Source organism: Gorilla gorilla, chromosome 11, assembly GCF_029281585.2.
Source record: "Gorilla gorilla gorilla isolate KB3781 chromosome 11, NHGRI_mGorGor1-v2.1_pri, whole genome shotgun sequence".
Taxonomy (NCBI): Eukaryota; Metazoa; Chordata; class Mammalia; order Primates; family Hominidae; genus Gorilla; species Gorilla gorilla.
The window spans coordinates 125,321,909-125,338,923 of NC_073235.2; the positions used below are offsets into that span (position 1 = coordinate 125,321,909).

Genomic DNA, 17,015 nt, shown 5'->3' on the forward strand with positions numbered 1-17,015 from the left:
GTAAAGCAAAGTGAAATTCTCATATTCTGTCACATACTATTAATTTAGAAATGATTTGTAAAAAATCTGCAGAGGAAGAAAGGAAGGAGAGAGAGAGAAAGAAGGCAGAAGTGGCAAGAGAGAAGAGGGAGAGGGATCAGGATGGAAAGGAGATAGGGAGACAAAGGGAAAGGGGAAGGCAAGGAAGAAAGAAAATGCAACCACAAACCTGCAAATATTCTGATGTAATTTCTCCTGAAGTTCAATGAAGCTGTCATATCGATCTTTAGTAAACTTTATATTACGGAGAACTGCTGCTACCGCAAAAGGACGTATCTTAGCTGTCTGAAATTCATAATATCATTAGAGATAGCAAACAATAAGGCTTTTCTTTGTAATATCTTGTAATAGGAAGGCAGCTGCACTCTTGCCACTGGCATACATTTTCATTCAAACAAGTATATATTAATTTATTCAGTCAACAAGTAATAAAGTGGTAAACAAGAGAAAAAGTCACTACCTTCACAGAATTTATATTTCAGTAAGATTTCTGAAAATGTATTAAATAATTGAGAAAAAGTTTGCTCATAATTCATATATTTACCAAACAACCCCTCTGAAAAGTTTAAAATCTTTTAAAATTTCATTAATGTTCCACAATTTAAACAATTATATCTCAAATTTGTTTTAAACATGCATTGGATATTATTATCCAAAATTATTTATGGAAAGCAAAGGCTTTGTTCTTTTTCATTCCTAGGTTAAAAAAAAATGTTTTTTTAAGGGCTAGGGGCTAAGTATATAATCATTTTAGCAAATGATCAAAGAAAATCACATTTTTTAGAAGGGTAAGCTTTGGACCAGGCACAGAGGCTCACAGCTATAATCCCAGCACTTTAGGAGGCTGTAGGGGAAGGATCCTTTGAGCTCAGGAATTTGAGAGCAGCCCGGGCAACATAGTGAAACCCCATTTCTAAAAAATACAAAAAATTAGCTGGGTGTGGTGGCGTGTGCCTGTACTCCCAAATACTCAAGAAGCTGCAGGGGAAGGATCCTTTGAGCTCAGGAATTTGAGACCAGCCTGGGCAACATGGTGAAAACCCATTTCTAAAAAATACAAAAAATTAGCCGGGTGTGGTGGCGTGTGTCTGTACTCCCAAATACTCAAGAAGCTGCAGGGGAAGGATCCTTTGAGCTCAGGAATGAGACCAGCCTGGGCAACATGGTGAAACCCCATTTCTAAACAATACAAAAAACTAGCAGGGTGTGGTGGCGTGTGCCTGTACTCCCAAATACTCAGGAGGCTGAGGTGGGAGGATCACTTGAGCCTGGGAAGCAGAGGTTGCAGTGAGCCAAGACTGCACCACTGCATTCCCGTCTGGGCAAAAGAGCCAGACCTTGTCTCAAAACAAAAAAAAAAAGAGTAAGCTTTGTTTCTCTTTCCTCCCCACTTTATACAGACATGTACAAAAGAAAATTTTTAAAAGAAAAATAAGAATTTATCCTTATTACCTCTTCTGTGATAATCAATTTCTGGATTTTTCCATCAGGCATTACCCGTTTATACACTGGAGCCTTTATCCTAAAATAATATTTAAATGAATTTACTCATAATTAATCAAGACATTATATAAAATAATTACATTCTATGCTGTATATAGGAAGTATACAAAATGAATTAGGGCAATGGGTTGAGTTACAGCAAGTCAAATTTTGGCTGAACACTAAAAAAAAAAAAAACAAAAAAAAAAACTAACAAACTTTTTAACATTTAAAGTTGTCCAAAAATGACATAAGATGCCTCATAGTAATGTATTTCCTATCACTAGCATCCCAGCAGAGGCTACAAACCATTAACTGAGCAACTGTTTAAGGAGCATTTCAACATCAGCTGAGGGACTGGATTAGATAACCTTTAAGTTATGATAGTTATTCTAACCATGAGATTCTGAGCTTCTAGGAAGAAACAGAGCTTATGGAAAATACAGATTCCCTGGTTCCATCTGGCCCTACTGAATAAAATAAGTGAAGACAAAGATTTGGTAAATGGTGCGTTTTGAAGGCATCTCTAGGGAACTCATCATAGGGAGAAGTTAGGAACTATGTTTTAAGGCAGTGCTTCTCAAATTTCAATGTGCTTACAATCAACTGGGGAGTTTGTTAAACCACAGATTCTGATTAATAGGTGTTGGGTGGCAACTAAGACTGCATTTCTAGGAAGTTCTCATGTGATTCAGATGCTGCTGGTCCATGGACTCACTTTAAGTAGAAAACATTTTAAGTTGCTTTCCTAATTCTGTCTGATCATAAAAAATCACAAGGTGACTGGTAAAAATACAGATTCTCACTGGGCAGGTTTGGGAAACGAACTCTTAGGAGTTATCCTTGATCCTAAAATAAAAGCATCTGATTGTCCCACAGGAAACCAACTGAGTCAACTCTAAAATTTTAACCATCCTTAACCTAATGCCTAATTATCACCATTTCACCAATACCCATCACTCACTTAAACCCTCACAATTTCAGAATCTAGCCCATCAGTTAGAACTCTTATTCTTTTGCAGCTGACCAGATAACGTAGAAGTAATCAAAAATAAAAACAATTAATTTTTAATAGCTGTTCATTTTTTTCACTGTATATATTTGTTATCCTCTATCTTTTTTTTTTTTTTGAAACAGAGTCTCCCTCTGCTGCCCAGGCTGGAGTGCAGTGGTGCAAATCTCGACTCACTGCAACCTCCACCTCCCAGGTTTAAACGATTCTGTGCCTCAGCCTCCTGAGTAGCTGGGATTACAGGTGCACGCCACTATGCCTGGCTAATTTTCATATTTTTAGTAGAGACGGGGTTTCACCATGTTGGCCAGGCTGGTCTTGAACTCCTGACCTCAAGTGATCCACCAGCCTCGGCCTCCTGAAGTGCTGGGATTATGGGCATGAGCCACCATGTCCAGCCCCTCTATCTTCATTAAATGAAAAGCTGGAAGGGGCCTTATAAATCTTCTTCATTATAGATTAGGAAATTGAAACTAGAGAGGCCAACTAACTTGCTCAAGATCACAGAGCCATCATAAGATCTTTGGTTTTCCAGTTAGGAGGCTTCACTCCTGAGCTTCCTTAGAACTCACAATGTAAGGGTATTTATTGCTAGCTCTCCATTTCCTCTCAACTTTTAACACATCCAGTGAACTACTCATTCCAATTAGATCACGGAGGGGAATCACACACACCTGCTAAATAATTTTTTAAGACGCCATAAAAGCATTAACCACCAGTTTTAAAATATGCTCTCAAAGATGAATGGCTATGACTAAAATTTTCGTGGAAATTTTCAAATGGCTACAATCTGCATGAATCTAATTCCTCAAATCAACCCTCTATTGAGAGCTAAAGCTACGTTCCTCTACAAGCTTTTTCCTAGAAATTTAAACATGGCTGCTGATAATGACAAGGAAAGAAAAGAAAACCCAACCTAGCAAAGTCTTTAAGGAACATATTTCCTTACCTTTCTTTGAAGACCTGAAGTCCTCGAACCAATCCTTCCAGACACAGGAGATCATATCTATTGGCGGGGACGTCAATTTTGTAAAGAACAACATCAGAGGCTCCTGCTGCCTTTACATTACCTTGTTCTTTACTTATTATTTCCTTCTCAGATGTCTAAAACAAGCCAAAAAGTAATGATAAAATTAAATAATTTAAACTCTCTTCAAAAAGTAAAAGTTGTCAGCCCTATAAGGCAGTAACTACATTATACATATTTTCTACAACAAGAACATGGATTATATCCACGACAAAAACAACATGAAAATATTAAGTGTTATAATCATAGCAGACAGAAAAATACTTCAGCTTTAACTGAGTTCAGATATCTGGTAACCTCAATCACCCCAGAAAAGCACAAATCCATCTAAACAAGGATCAGCAAGCAATAGCCCCCTGGCCAAATCATACCTGATACTTGTTTTTGTAAATAAAGATTTATTGGAACACAGACAGACCCATTCATTTACATATTATCTACTGCTACTTACACACTGCAATAGCTGAGTTGTAACAGACTATAGAGCCAAAAAGCCTAAAATATTTACTATCTGGCCCTTTACAGAAAAAGTTTTCCCATCTCAAGCTAAAAGAAAATTAAAACATCACCAAGAACATAAAGTAACAACAACAAAAGTGTCAAAGGGGTAAAAGAAAGATGATTCACTAAATAAAAGAAACACAACTTCTTATAGGATGACTCTAAAACCTAAATCCTGTGGGCACCCAAGTCCACATGAGAATGAGAGGGGTAGTATAAAAACAAAAAACAGTCACAGACCATCAGACACTGGTAAAAATTAGAAGGGATAATAGGTGCAATGGGAAGCAAACTAGTGATAGCAAAGGGATAGTGCAGCAGAATGAAGGCAACCAAGAGAGAGATGACAGAAGAAACACCACCAGAATCACATTTAATGCAGTGGCAAAGAGTTTAGAATATCTCAAGCACCACACTACAGCAGAGTAACAGATTTTCTTAAACATAACCACTGCAGAGAAGTTACACTCTATTCCGTATGTTTACTACAGCAGGGAACTGTAAATATATTTAAGAAATTTTCACTTGAAATGATTACAAGTTGTATTCCAACTGTTAATGTTACCCTTTAATTATGTGGAAACTCCACTTAACCAGAATTCCTACTATTTCCACCAACAACAACCTGCTAAAATAACTGATGGATTTCTATCAAAATATGTAATGATTTTTGTTTTACATGATGCCCTCCCACTGCCACAATATAAGTAGTTCAAATTTTTGTCCAAATTAAGAATTATATCCACATTTGCACAATATGCAGAGAAATTCACTTCTGGCCACTGAGTATTATGTGCCAAAGCCCCACCCGAGGAACCACAGGAGTCTATGCGATGCTGGGGCTGTACAAGGTGGTGCTGGGCTCCAAAAAACATCTACTTTGGGCATCTCAAACTTAGGAGGCAAATTTTTAAAATTAGGGAAAATGAAAAATGAAAAACAAGAGAATGAAGAGGAGGAGGAAGGAGTAAAAAGGGGGAAAAGAAAAGAAGGGGAATGGGGAGAGGCAAAAAGAGAAGAGGAAGAATTCGAGTTTAAACAATGTTCAGTCAAAGGGGTTAATAAAATTACTGTTTCAATAGTGAAGAAAGCTGAGTCACCTCCCAGGAGATGGCAGATCTCAGGAGGGACCTATATACAGAGAAGATAATATAATAACCGGAGAAATGAAGGCATCTGCATTCATTTTTCAGCAGCACCCCCTTATCCACAGGGGATATGTTTCAAGCTCCCCAGTGGATGCCTGAAACATTGGATAGGACTAAACGTTACATATACCATGTTTCTTCCTATACATACACACCTATGAAAAAGTTTAATTTATAAATTAGGCACAGGAAGAGATTAACAACTAATAATAAAATAGAACAATTAAAATAATATACTATAATAAGAGTAATGTGAATGTAGTCTCTTTCTGTCTCAGAATTTCTTATTGTACTATACTCACCTATTTTCAAACCACAGTTTGCTGCAGGTAACCAAAACTGTGGAAGCAAAAAACTGTGGATAAGGAGGAACTACTGTAAAAAAAGATCTAATTCCTTGGCAAAAAAAAAAAGACACAGAAGCTTACATCTTCTTTCAGTTTCAGCATCTCAACTCATACAATGACCATATGTAAAGACTGAATTTGTCAGTGCTACCTGATAAAAATCTTACAGAAATTAAAAATCACATAAATTTCAGAGTCAAAAAAGAAAACCATAAAGATCATATAATCCAAACCCCTTATTTCACAAATGAAAAGGAGGCCCAGAGAGACTCGTCTGGACTATAGAGTTCAGACAGGCAAAGTAATTGTCCATAGTTACACAGCAAGTAAATGTTAGAACTAGAACTCAAATAATCTAACATCCAGTCCAACACTCTTAGATATCACATAATTTCAAACATAATTCTGAGGTGTAGTAAAATTACGAATAGCAACTTATAAACTACAGAAATCTCAGCCAATTTCTCAAGTATACAAATAGATTAGTACAAAGATGATCTTTCTGTAACATTAGTAAGGCAGCAGGAAAAATAAGGTAAGATAATGTACAATTTTTTAGCCTGAACATTTTTTAACTTTACACCTAAGGTAGTGTTATAAAAGCACTGAATAGGTGAAGATAGAAGGCTTAGGAAAAAAATAATACTAACTACCAGAAAATTATCTTTTAAATTAAAGTATGTCTTTTTTTTTTTTTGAGAAAAAAATTGGGCTTTTATTGGCAATTACAAAAGTAATAGATTTTCTTACATAATACGTTTCTTCAGTAATATATTTTTCAAGTATTTTACCGTAGAATTTCTAAAGTACTTTGTCACTGACCCCATAATTTTTATAAAGTAGGTCCCATAATCACATTTTTTGGAAGTTGCTGAAATTGAGATAAAAAATATTGTTTTTTTATGAGAAAAACTGGACAAAATACAGAATGGCCAAAACTAGATTCACTGGCTCAGTTATGTCTACTAGGTGAAAGAAAATAAAATGAGTCTTCTAATAGTTCATTCAGAATCTGTTACTGCAGAAATTTTAAGAGGTTTTGAGTCAGTTCCAGTATAAAAATAAGGCCAAAGTTCTCCTGTAAAATCATCATTAAAAGTACAGAGAAGAGATCTATCATTCAAATTATAAAAGGAAACCTCATTCATTTCACAGTCTAAAAAAATGCCAATCTTACTAGGTGTTACTTTTGGCAGCAGAATAATTTCCTTATGGCCCAATACAATATAATTATTCCGACTAGATTACCAAATTCCCCATAATCCATCCTGTACTAAAATTGGTTGACTCTTCCTCCTTCTGGGAGGAGAGTCATTACAGACACCAAGAATCCATTCAGGCTTGTCTTTAACTTCTACTTCCCAGTACTGCCTGCCACAATTTTATCCCTTAGAACCCAGAACAGCTGGGAACAGATAAAATCTTCTTGGGTTATGAGGTAAGTTTTGTGTTGTATTTCCATATTGCACAGTTTTTCTATCTTCTGAGACTATAAGTTTACGATGTGCTGCTTCAGGATCTAGAATTACATCTACTTGAAATCGCTTGATAATTTTGTTTTGGCCACAATATTGTGGAGACAGATGGTAACCATATTCTTTTAATTTGAATAAAAAAGGTTTAGGGAATTTTAAATTCTTATATCTGTGATAGATATCCTTAACATTAGCCAGTAATTCCAGTTCTGACTTCACATATATGCTGTCTATCTTCTTTAGTAGATATTTTAATGAGGAGGTATAATCTGAAAATTTTGTTAGACTTTCATTTAGTTGTGCTAAAATATCCATCTCATCATCTTGTAATTGCCCAAAAACAGTCTCTTGCTCATTTTGCAGAAATAACCTAAGTTGCTCAAATTCAGACTTGACTTCTTCTGCCGTATATTTTACCTTTTTCTTCAGTTCCAGTGATTTTCTGGTTTGTATAGTTATGACTTTTTCAATTAGTTCCACTCTCTCCTTCCACGGTGCATTGTATTGCTCCAGTTTTTTCCCGATAGGAGGCAGCCTTCTTTATGGGCCAAACACAGTGATGCTGGTGATCAGTGGACAAACTGCACCTTGGACATAAAAGCTCTAGGTCTTTCTGACAGAAGAAAGTCAAAACCTGATTATGCTTCTTACACACATGCTTCTCTTCCTGCCTCTTTCTCTTGCTTCTTAGCTGGAGTTGCTTAGCAATTTCAGTCAAACTACCCAGCTGGGGATTGCTTATAAATTTCCTTTCTGGACAGCACAAGTGGCAAAAGGGGCAGGGGAAACTATCATCTAGATCCTTCCAGGACATAATGATGCAGGAGAGACAGAAGTTATGCCCACAGCTGATGGTCACTGGGACTTTCAAGTAGTCCAGACACATGGGACAGCTAGCCTCTGCTCGGAGGTCAGCCAGGGCTGTCACAAATTCCACGGAGCCTGGAACAAAGATGGTAGGTAAGGTAATTCTTTTATTTTAGCAAGGCCTAGCTCTCTAGAGCTCAAGACCCAGTATGCAGTGGATATCCTCCCCAGACCTTGAAATCTGACCAGCTTTCAGTTTTACTGACTTGGCATGTTGATGGCAGCTTCTAGAAACTTGTTAAGCCCTCAGCTCCTTAGCTTCAGGCTTCACAGCCTGCAGCCTATTGCATATTAGAACTTATTAGCTGGGCTGCTGCTCTTCCCACTAAATGAAATAAAGTCAAGTTTTCTTCAAGAAAGCAGCCTCAGGTCCAAGATAAGGACTCCTTCCTGTAATCCCAGCTACTCAGGAGGCTGAGGCAGGAGAATCGCCTGAACCCGAGAGGAGGAGGTTGTGGTGAGCCAAGATCGTGCTGTCGCACTCCCACCTGGGCAACAGAGTGAAACTATATAAAGCACATTGGGCCAGGCATGGTGGCTCACACCTGTAATCTCAGCACTTTGGGAGGCCAAAGCAGTGGATCACTTGAGGTCAGCAGTTCGAGAACCAGCCTGGCCAACATGGTAAAACCTCATCTCTCCTTGCATTATAATCACCTGGAGGTCTTGGTAAAAGATTGCTTGGGCCACATCCCCAGTTTCTGGTTCAGTAGGGCTGGTTTTTTCCTAAGTTCCCAGACGATGCTGCTGGCCTGCGGACTGTACTTTGTGAACTTATGCTGGAGCAGATGGATCAGAAACCCCGGCCAGAGGATGCTCAGGACCCATCGAGCCCCCGCGAGGAAGGACTCAGACCCCCAACCCCACCAAATTAAAGTATGTCTTTAATAGATAATCATTATTAACAATATTAAAATGTATAGCCCAGACTTGATTTTTTTAAATATTGTAATCATTATACAATCAAAAGTCAAAGAAAATGCTTCCTCATTTTTATAAGCAAGTCCTTAAAAAATATTAGTTCATTTTACAAGACCAATGAATATAGTAATGCATTAGTACTGGTTGAAGAGGCACGGAGGAAGGTTATGGGGGCAGAGGAGCTGAAGGAGGAGGCGCTGGAAGTGAAGGAGGCAGGGTAACTCTGGTTGAAGCAACATTTCTACTGCTTCTTGGTCCCTTTCTGTGATTAATTTGCCAAAGGAGGGAGCTTACTTTCATATTGGGGTTATCTAACACATTCTATCCATTTCCACAGCATGAGCCTGATAACAAGGTGATTGTAGATGGAATAAGGCATGAACTCTTTTTGAGATTTTAGTCAAGGCAACAGACAGACATGGAGCTTAGCCCTCTGAACACAGAAATCATGGCCCACAAACGTTATCATCTTAGTCTAACTATAAGGTAACAAAGATGAAATACAGTATACCCCTGAAAAATAAGCTTATGCACACAATCTTTGAAAAATAGACAAATATCAATACATACAATTTCATCAAGCTCCAGACCAAATTCAAAACATAGTTCATCAAATTCTTCGTCAGCTAGGAAAATAAAAAAGGAGATGGTTAATTTTACTCTGTTCAGTATGAGTGAAAACTACATACAAACTGCATTTTCTTATTACTAATTGCCTTACACCAATCATACTACTAAATATCAGGCATCACATATTATCATTTAAAAACAAACAGGCCAGGCATGGTGGCTCATGCCTGTAATCCCAGCACTTTGGGAGGCCAACGTGTGTGGATCACCTGAGGTCAGGAGTTTGAAACCAGCCTGGCCAACATGGTGAAACGCTGTCTCTACTAAAAATACAAAATTAGCCAGGCATGGTGGCACATGCCTGTAATCCCAGCTACTTGGGAGGCTGAGACAGGAGAATTGCTTGAACCTGGGAGGCAGAGGTTGCAGTGAGCCGAGATCATGACATTGCACTCCAGCCTGGGCAACAAGAGTGAGACTCCGTCTCAAAAAATTAAAAAAAAAAAAAAAAAAAAAGCTGGGCCAAAAAAATTTAAGATAAAAAAAAGAAAAAACTATGAAAGGCTTGATTAATCTACATTAATATCAACTGTAGTTTAGGTTACCTGCACTGGGAAGTTTGCATGTACACAGAAGAAAAACACCTGTTAAGTAGAGATCAGATATAAAGTAGGCTCCAAATCACAGATCTCACACAACAGAATGTCACATAAGTCCTATCAGGTAAAATAGTCTGAGGCGGCCTGACACTTTTGGCTTTGAAGCCAAGTCAATCAGAGTTTGAATTCTATCCCACTTATTAGATCTGAGAGTTTGGCACCTTACGTAAACTTTCTTGGTATCTTGTGTCAACATTACAGCTGCCTCATCTATAAAATGGTATTTCACAGCCATTATGGCATGGTACTATTGGAAAGATTTAAATGCTAATGCATAAAATGGACCTGGCATAGTACCCTGAGACACAGTGAGTCTACAATAATTAATAGTTTATTAGCAATTAATAAAATAAGTTCTCTTCCTTATTTTAATATTATATCCTACTGTTTAGCTTTTCAGGGTTCTGACATTACCAAAAATTGAACACAAAACATCATTAGCAGTATATTCTAGCGAAAACTGGTCTTAAGATTCCTGATTCAGACACTAAATTTCAATTTAACATCTATGTACTGAGTACCCACCTTATACCAGGCACTGTACTAGGTACCAGGGTTACAAAGATAAATAAAACACAATTCCTGCCTTAACTACTTCCTCATCTAGTAAAGAAGCCAGATGTGTAAATAAATATGACTGTGTTAAGTACAAGGTACAGGGCTGGCACAAAAGAAGTAATCAGTTTCTCTTATGGTCAGCTAAACCTTCACAGAAAGGATGAGTTCGTTAGGCAGAGATTGTGGGGCGTGAAACAGCATGGCAAATTTGGAAACTCTTAAGTAGTTCAACATGGATGAAACATAAAGTTCATATCAGAAGATATGATGGAACAAGGAGAAAGAGGTCAACTAACAATTTGCCCTCTTTCTTACAGGCAGGCAATGGAGAATTATACTGAAGGGATTCTTCAGCTGGGCAAAAACATGATTAGATCTGCATTCTAAAGACTGCTCGCAGAGTAGAGGATGGATTGGAGCAGGGAGTCTACTGCAATAGTACAGATGCGATATAGTGAAGACTTCATTTAAAGCAGCACCAGCAAGAATGAGGAAGAAGGGATTAATCTCAAAAACGTTAAAGAGGTGGAATGTATAAGGCTCGATGGCTGAATGATGGGAGGTAGGAATAGGGAGTGTGTAGAAGGAGTCTAGGATGACTCCCCAATCTCTGTTTTGGGGGAAAAAGTGGGTGGGGATATCATTAACTAGGGCAGGTAGTAATAGGTACCCAGCCTCCAAGACGGCCTGTTCCATGATCCCTGCCTCCTTGTATTCGTGCTCCTGTGTGAACTGAGGTCTGCAGCAATCACCTGAGTCAGTTTGGAAGCAGATTCTCCAGCCCAGCCAAGCCTTGAAATGACAGCAACCCCAGCTGACAGCTAGACTGCAACATGGTGAGACCCAAAGCCAGAACCACCTTCCTAAGCTACTCCCCGATTCCTGTCTCTCAGAAATTTTGTAAAATAATAAAGGCTTGTTTTACACTCCTAAGTACTAGGGTAATTTGTTACGTAGCAACAGACTACTAATACTTTGGAATAATTTCTAACATAGCAATAGATTACTAATACAGACTTTAGTCCCTGGAAGTGGGGTACTGCTGTAACAAAAATGAAACACATGGGAATGGCTTTGGAACCAAGCAGTGGGCTTTGAGGCGTGTAAATGAAAACCTCAAGAAAGAAGCCTCATAGTCTTTGGTAAGGATGCAGGTGAGGACATGGAGGAAAGTGAGGTAATGTTATCAGAAAGCAGAAGAAGAGGAATCCTGGTTAAGTAGAGGCGGAAGGCTTAGCAACACCATTCCTTGCAGTTATGTGGACTGTAAAAAATCAATGGGGTGATGTAACTAAGAAGATTTCCAACCAGTGTTCACAGTGCCACCTGGGTTTTTCTTGTGCTTATGTGAAAAAAAGAGATAAGCTAAAGGAAAGGCTGTTAAACAAAAATGAGCCAGGATGTTGGGGATTTAAAAAATTCTCATCTTCTCCAGATGTGAAACAATGCTAAAATTAAGAAATAACTTCTGAGCAAAGACCAAATCCAAGGCACTGCCAGGAAAACATGGTCCAAAGATAAAATCAAGGATATGACCATAAAATCTTAAGACCCAGAAAGATCAAAGGCACTAATCATTCCAACAAAGGGTGCTATAAAAAATTATAAAGAATGCACCTCATAAATCCAATTAATCACACAATAGGGCTTAATTAAGAGCACTGTTATCAGCAGAAACTCAATATATTTCAGAGATGTGTAGGTGGTGTGGCTTTTGACTAATAAAATGGAAGCCAGTAACATGCACCAAAGACCTTCAAAGTTTTTAGAAGAAATACATATGCAGAAGCATTGCCAGCTAGAATTGAAAGGGATAGAAATAGGATAAAATAAAGTCTTTGAACTCTCAAAATTCTATTAGCAGTAAGTAGACTGAGAAAACCAACCAGCTGTAAAGCACATGCTTTCTAGGGATCACTCAGAGGGGTGGAAACCAAGAGCCTAGAGGGCAGGGCAGACAGCCATGGAGAATTATTCCAGGCCTTCAGACCTAATCAAGAACATCCAACATTTGCCACTTGATTCCAGAACTGCCATGGACCAATGACTCCTTTGTGTCTCCCATTTCCGCCCCTTTGAAGAGGAAAGGCTACAGGAGTTATCCTATGCCCATCCCACCACTGTATGTTAGGTGTATGTGGGGCAGATAAATGGTCTCTCGAGTCTCTCAGGCCAACAGTGTACTAAAGAAGCTATACTGAAGGAACTACACCCAAGGAGCCACATCCACATCTGGTCCTGATTTAGATGATGAGATTCTAGATTCTGAGCTGCTGCTGTAATGGGATGACACTTCTGAGGGCCTCAGGAGGGGGTGAGTATATTTTGCATATGGGAGGAACTGAATCAGTGGAGGTTAGAGGGGAAACGATGGTAGTCAGCCTCCAAGATGGGCTCCAATAATACCGGCCTCCTGGTATTCACACCCTTGTACTGTTCCCTTCCACATTGTGCTAGGATTGGTCTGTGATCAAGAGAATATAAGAAGGGCTAGTGTATCACTTCTGAGCTGTTATTGAAAACAGGCGTCTATCCTCGGCACTCTCTTACTTACGTTCTCTCTCGGACCTCTCCATCTGGGGCAAACAAGCTAACATGTTCTAAGTAGTCCTATGGAGAGGATAAGGTGGGAGGAACTAAAGCCTATGGCCAAAAATCAGCAAGGAACTGAGGTTTGCCAACAACCACTTGAATGAACCTGAAAGCAGTTTCTCCAGACCCAGTTAGGCCTTGAGATGACTACGGATCTGGCAAACACCTTGACTGCAATCTGGTAACAGATCCAGAGCAAAAACCACCCAGCTAAGCCAGTCCCCAATTCCTGACCCTCAGAAACTATATAACAAATGATAGCTGCTTTAAGATGCTAAACTTTGGGATAATTTAGTATGCAGTAATAGATAACTAAGTGGTACAGAACTATTAAAATATGCTGAATCCTAATTATCATATGTTTTATTCCTTTCAGCTGTATTTCATGGGTTTCTATACAAAGAAAAATCAACAATGAAATCGTGATTAGTAATTTCCTCTAACGAAATGACACATCAAGTAACCACACCTTAGGGGTGTATATGATATACACAGAAGGCTCTGCCACTACTGCCAGCTATTACACCACGCCAGAACAGGACTATAATTGAAGAGCAGTGATAATAAATCAGTTAACAAGAAAAGGAGTGGCAAGAGGAAACCATCTGCACAGAAAGTCCGTTGAAAAGGTAGACTAAGGAGACAAAACTGCTCCAAAGGAGTCAGAAGAGCAAAATAACCAAAATGGCAAACAGCTTGAAAGAGAAATATCCTTGCTAAGCAAAGAGGTGGTAAAAAGGAAGGTGGGGACTGGTAGAAACAATGGAATTTCAAATATAAAGCAACCCTTGGAGGGACTAAAGAGAGAGAATGTGGATTTTAAAAGTGTGAATGAGACATTATCTGAAAACAAGAAAAAAAGAGGAAGACTGGGGAAAAAAAAAAAGGTAAGAAACAAGATGTATCCATACTACTTGGAAACCACATGTTTGCTGAACATGCTTTTTCAATTCTGACCTCAACCCAGTTAACAGTTTCAAGCAAGAACACAATAAAGGTAAACTAATGAGGAGAATCATTTCTGACCTCTCGAAAGTACAACTCAATAAATAACATCAATCCTTCTGACTGAATTTTTTTTTTTTTTTTTTGAGACAGGGTCTCACTTTGTGGCCAGGGCTGGAGTGCAGTGGCTTGATCACCGCTCACTACAGCCTTGACCGCTTTGGTTTAAGCGATCCTCCGGCCACAGCCTCCCAAGTAGCTGGGACTACACGTATACACCACCACACCCAGCTACTTTTTGTAGAGACAGGGTTTTGCTGTGTTGCCCAGTCTGGTCTCCAACTCCTGAGCCCAAGCAATCTGCCCACCTCGTCCTCCCAAAGTGCTGTGATTACAAGCATCAGCCATGTACCTGGCCCTTAAAAGATTCAGTAGCTAACAAACACATATTTGTGAAAAAATCAATCTTAATTGATCACTGACAATATGAAAAAAAAAGGGAAGCAGACAGAATATGTTAAAACATCAGATGATAGTAAATAGGTTATAAATCTCACCATTTTTAAAAATCTGGATTATTTCTTACCTCCCTAGAAATAGAGACTGGGATGGGAACTGATTATAGATGTTTTGAACAAATATTTGCCACCTACCATCTTAGGCAATTCAGGTATACAGACTGAGCATTCCCAATCCAAAAATCTGAAATCTGACATGCTCCAAAACCCAAAACCTTAAAGTGCAGACATGATGTCACAAGTGGAAAATTCCACACCTGACTCCATGTGACTTGTCAAAAACACAGTCAAAACCTTGTTTCATGCAAAAAAAAATTATTTAAAGTATTCCATAAAATTAACTTCAGGCTATGCATATAAGGTATATGTGAAATATACATCAATTTCATGTTTAGACTTGGTCCCACCCCCAAAATATCTCATTATGTATATGCAAATATCCCAAAATCCAAAATCCAAGACGCTTCTGGTCTCCAGCATTTCGGATAAGGAATTATTAACCTGTACCACATCCCATTAGTGAGAATATGGTTTAGAAGGGCAGGTAAGAAACATAAATAAGCTCATTGTAAAATAAAGCGATTAGGCGATTAGAGCCAAGTACAAAGGGTAAGAGTAATACAATAACCTTGTATTTCCTTTACTTTCAGGGACTTATGGCAGAACTTACGAAGAATATCACATTGAGAATAGGTACTATCTAAAAGTACACACTTAGGAAAGATTCTTAAAAGCCAGCTTTATTTTCACTGTAACAGTAATCTTATTCTGGGAAGCGGTGGCTGTCATTAAACCAATTAGGCCTTTGTTAACACACTGAGCCCTAAAAACAAAAAAACAGCTCTCACGAACCAGTTGGTCCAGCCTTTATACAAGCTAAAAATTATGGGGTGGGGGCCGGGCGCGGTGGCTCACGCCTGTAATCCCAGCATTTTGGGAGGCCGCGGCAGGCGGATCACGATGTCAGGAGTTTAAGACCTGCCTGGCCAAGATGGTGAAACCTGGTCTCTCTAAAAATACAAAAAAATTACTCGGGCGCGATGGCGGACGCCTGTAATCCCAGCTACTCGGGAGGCTGAGGCAGAGAATTGCTTGAACCGGGAGACGGAGGTTGCAGTCAGCCGAGATCGCGCCACTGCACTCCAGCCTGGGCGACAGACCGAGACTCCGTCTCAAAAAATAAAAATAAAAAAAAATAGGGTGGGGCAGCTGCTACGGCTGTGAGGTAACTGACAACTGCATTTAATATCTCCCTCCTTTTTTTCAATGGTTGTGTTTTTAGAACTGAATAAAAGATGAAATGTAGAATGAAGTCTACACCCATTGAATACTCCTCATTCAGGTCTCAGATCAAATGTTACCACCCTATCTAAAGTTGTTCTTGGCACAACACCTTTTCTTTCCTTGATGGCATTTAACATTATCCGAAATCATTTTATTAACGTGCTGGTTAATTGTCTGCCTCCATCAGACAGAACGTGGACCTGACGTGTCGTGTGCACAGCTCTAGTCCTAAGCTCTTAGAACAGTGCCTGACACACAACAGGCGCTCAGGAAACATTAATAAAACGAAGACAGGTGGAATGCCGTTCTCCACCCCGCTGCACAAATCTCTCCTCCTACCCGCTTATAAACTGAGTTCCCACAGCGCTGCTATTGCAATTAACTGGCTACGCTCGGGATGCAACCCCGGGTTTCCTTCCTGTTCTATCCCCTGGCTTGGATGTCGGTGCCAGGCACGCTGTAGGCACTCGATGGCAGATCGCTGAATGAATGACACGGCAAGCCGGGCACAAGCAGTGGCACCGCTGCGATGCCGGTTCCGAGGCTACCACAGCCCAGCCGGACCGCCACCATCATCGGCCTTCCCGCGTAAACCCCGGCCTCCCGGAGCCAAAACCTTCAGGAAGGCATGAATGTCGCCACAATGCCCTTTTGGAGGGAGGCCCAGCCTCCGAGAAGAGGCGTAGGGCCCAACGTATAGGGCCGCCACTCACTGTAGGTGCGGCCCAGGGCTTGGAAGAGCAGATCACGCTTCACGCTGACAGTCGGCATGGTGGGTCGAACTCACTGCGCCTGCGCAGCGAGCTGACCCGGGCTTCCCTAGCGAGGCGCGTAGGACCCGCCTCTTCTTGTGCGTGTTGTCTTGAATATCGCCATTCTGCTGCCAACAGTTCCTGTTCTCTTTTTAAGCTAAAAACACTCATCTTGCCATTACCTCGCTGATTAAATGTATCTTTGTGGGACTAATAGCTTAAAAGCCTGTAAGAAAGATATAATTTGATAGAACTGGCTAGGATTTGTCAGGCATTGTAATGTACTGACCCTGAAGTCCCGGATGCTACCAGCGCGCT

The 17,015-nt window shown here is 39.7% G+C and overlaps 1 protein-coding gene across 4 annotated transcripts in view; it reads right to left on the minus strand.

Annotated features, from left to right (window-relative positions):
- Positions 1-16,760, minus strand: part of FARSB (phenylalanyl-tRNA synthetase subunit beta) — an 83,875-nt gene extending 67,115 nt beyond the window's left edge. Inside the window, exons 1-5 of one of the 4 annotated variants that reach the window (XM_031008582.3) lie at positions 16,659-16,759; positions 9,390-9,445; positions 3,483-3,637; positions 1,492-1,561; positions 209-324 (exon numbers count right to left, since the gene is read on the minus strand). In XM_031008582.3, coding sequence (XP_030864442.2) covers positions 209-324; positions 1,492-1,561; positions 3,483-3,637; positions 9,390-9,445; positions 16,659-16,716 — 455 coding nt within the window. In that variant the 5' untranslated portion in view covers positions 16,717-16,759. Of the gene's footprint in view, positions 1-208; positions 325-1,491; positions 1,562-3,482; positions 3,638-7,448; positions 7,619-9,389; positions 9,446-16,658 lie in introns of those variants that run through there. The other 3 variants (XM_063695241.1, XM_055380555.2, XM_063695240.1) reach the window with 3 other exon arrangements.
- Between the last annotated feature and the right edge of the window lie 255 nt (positions 16,761-17,015).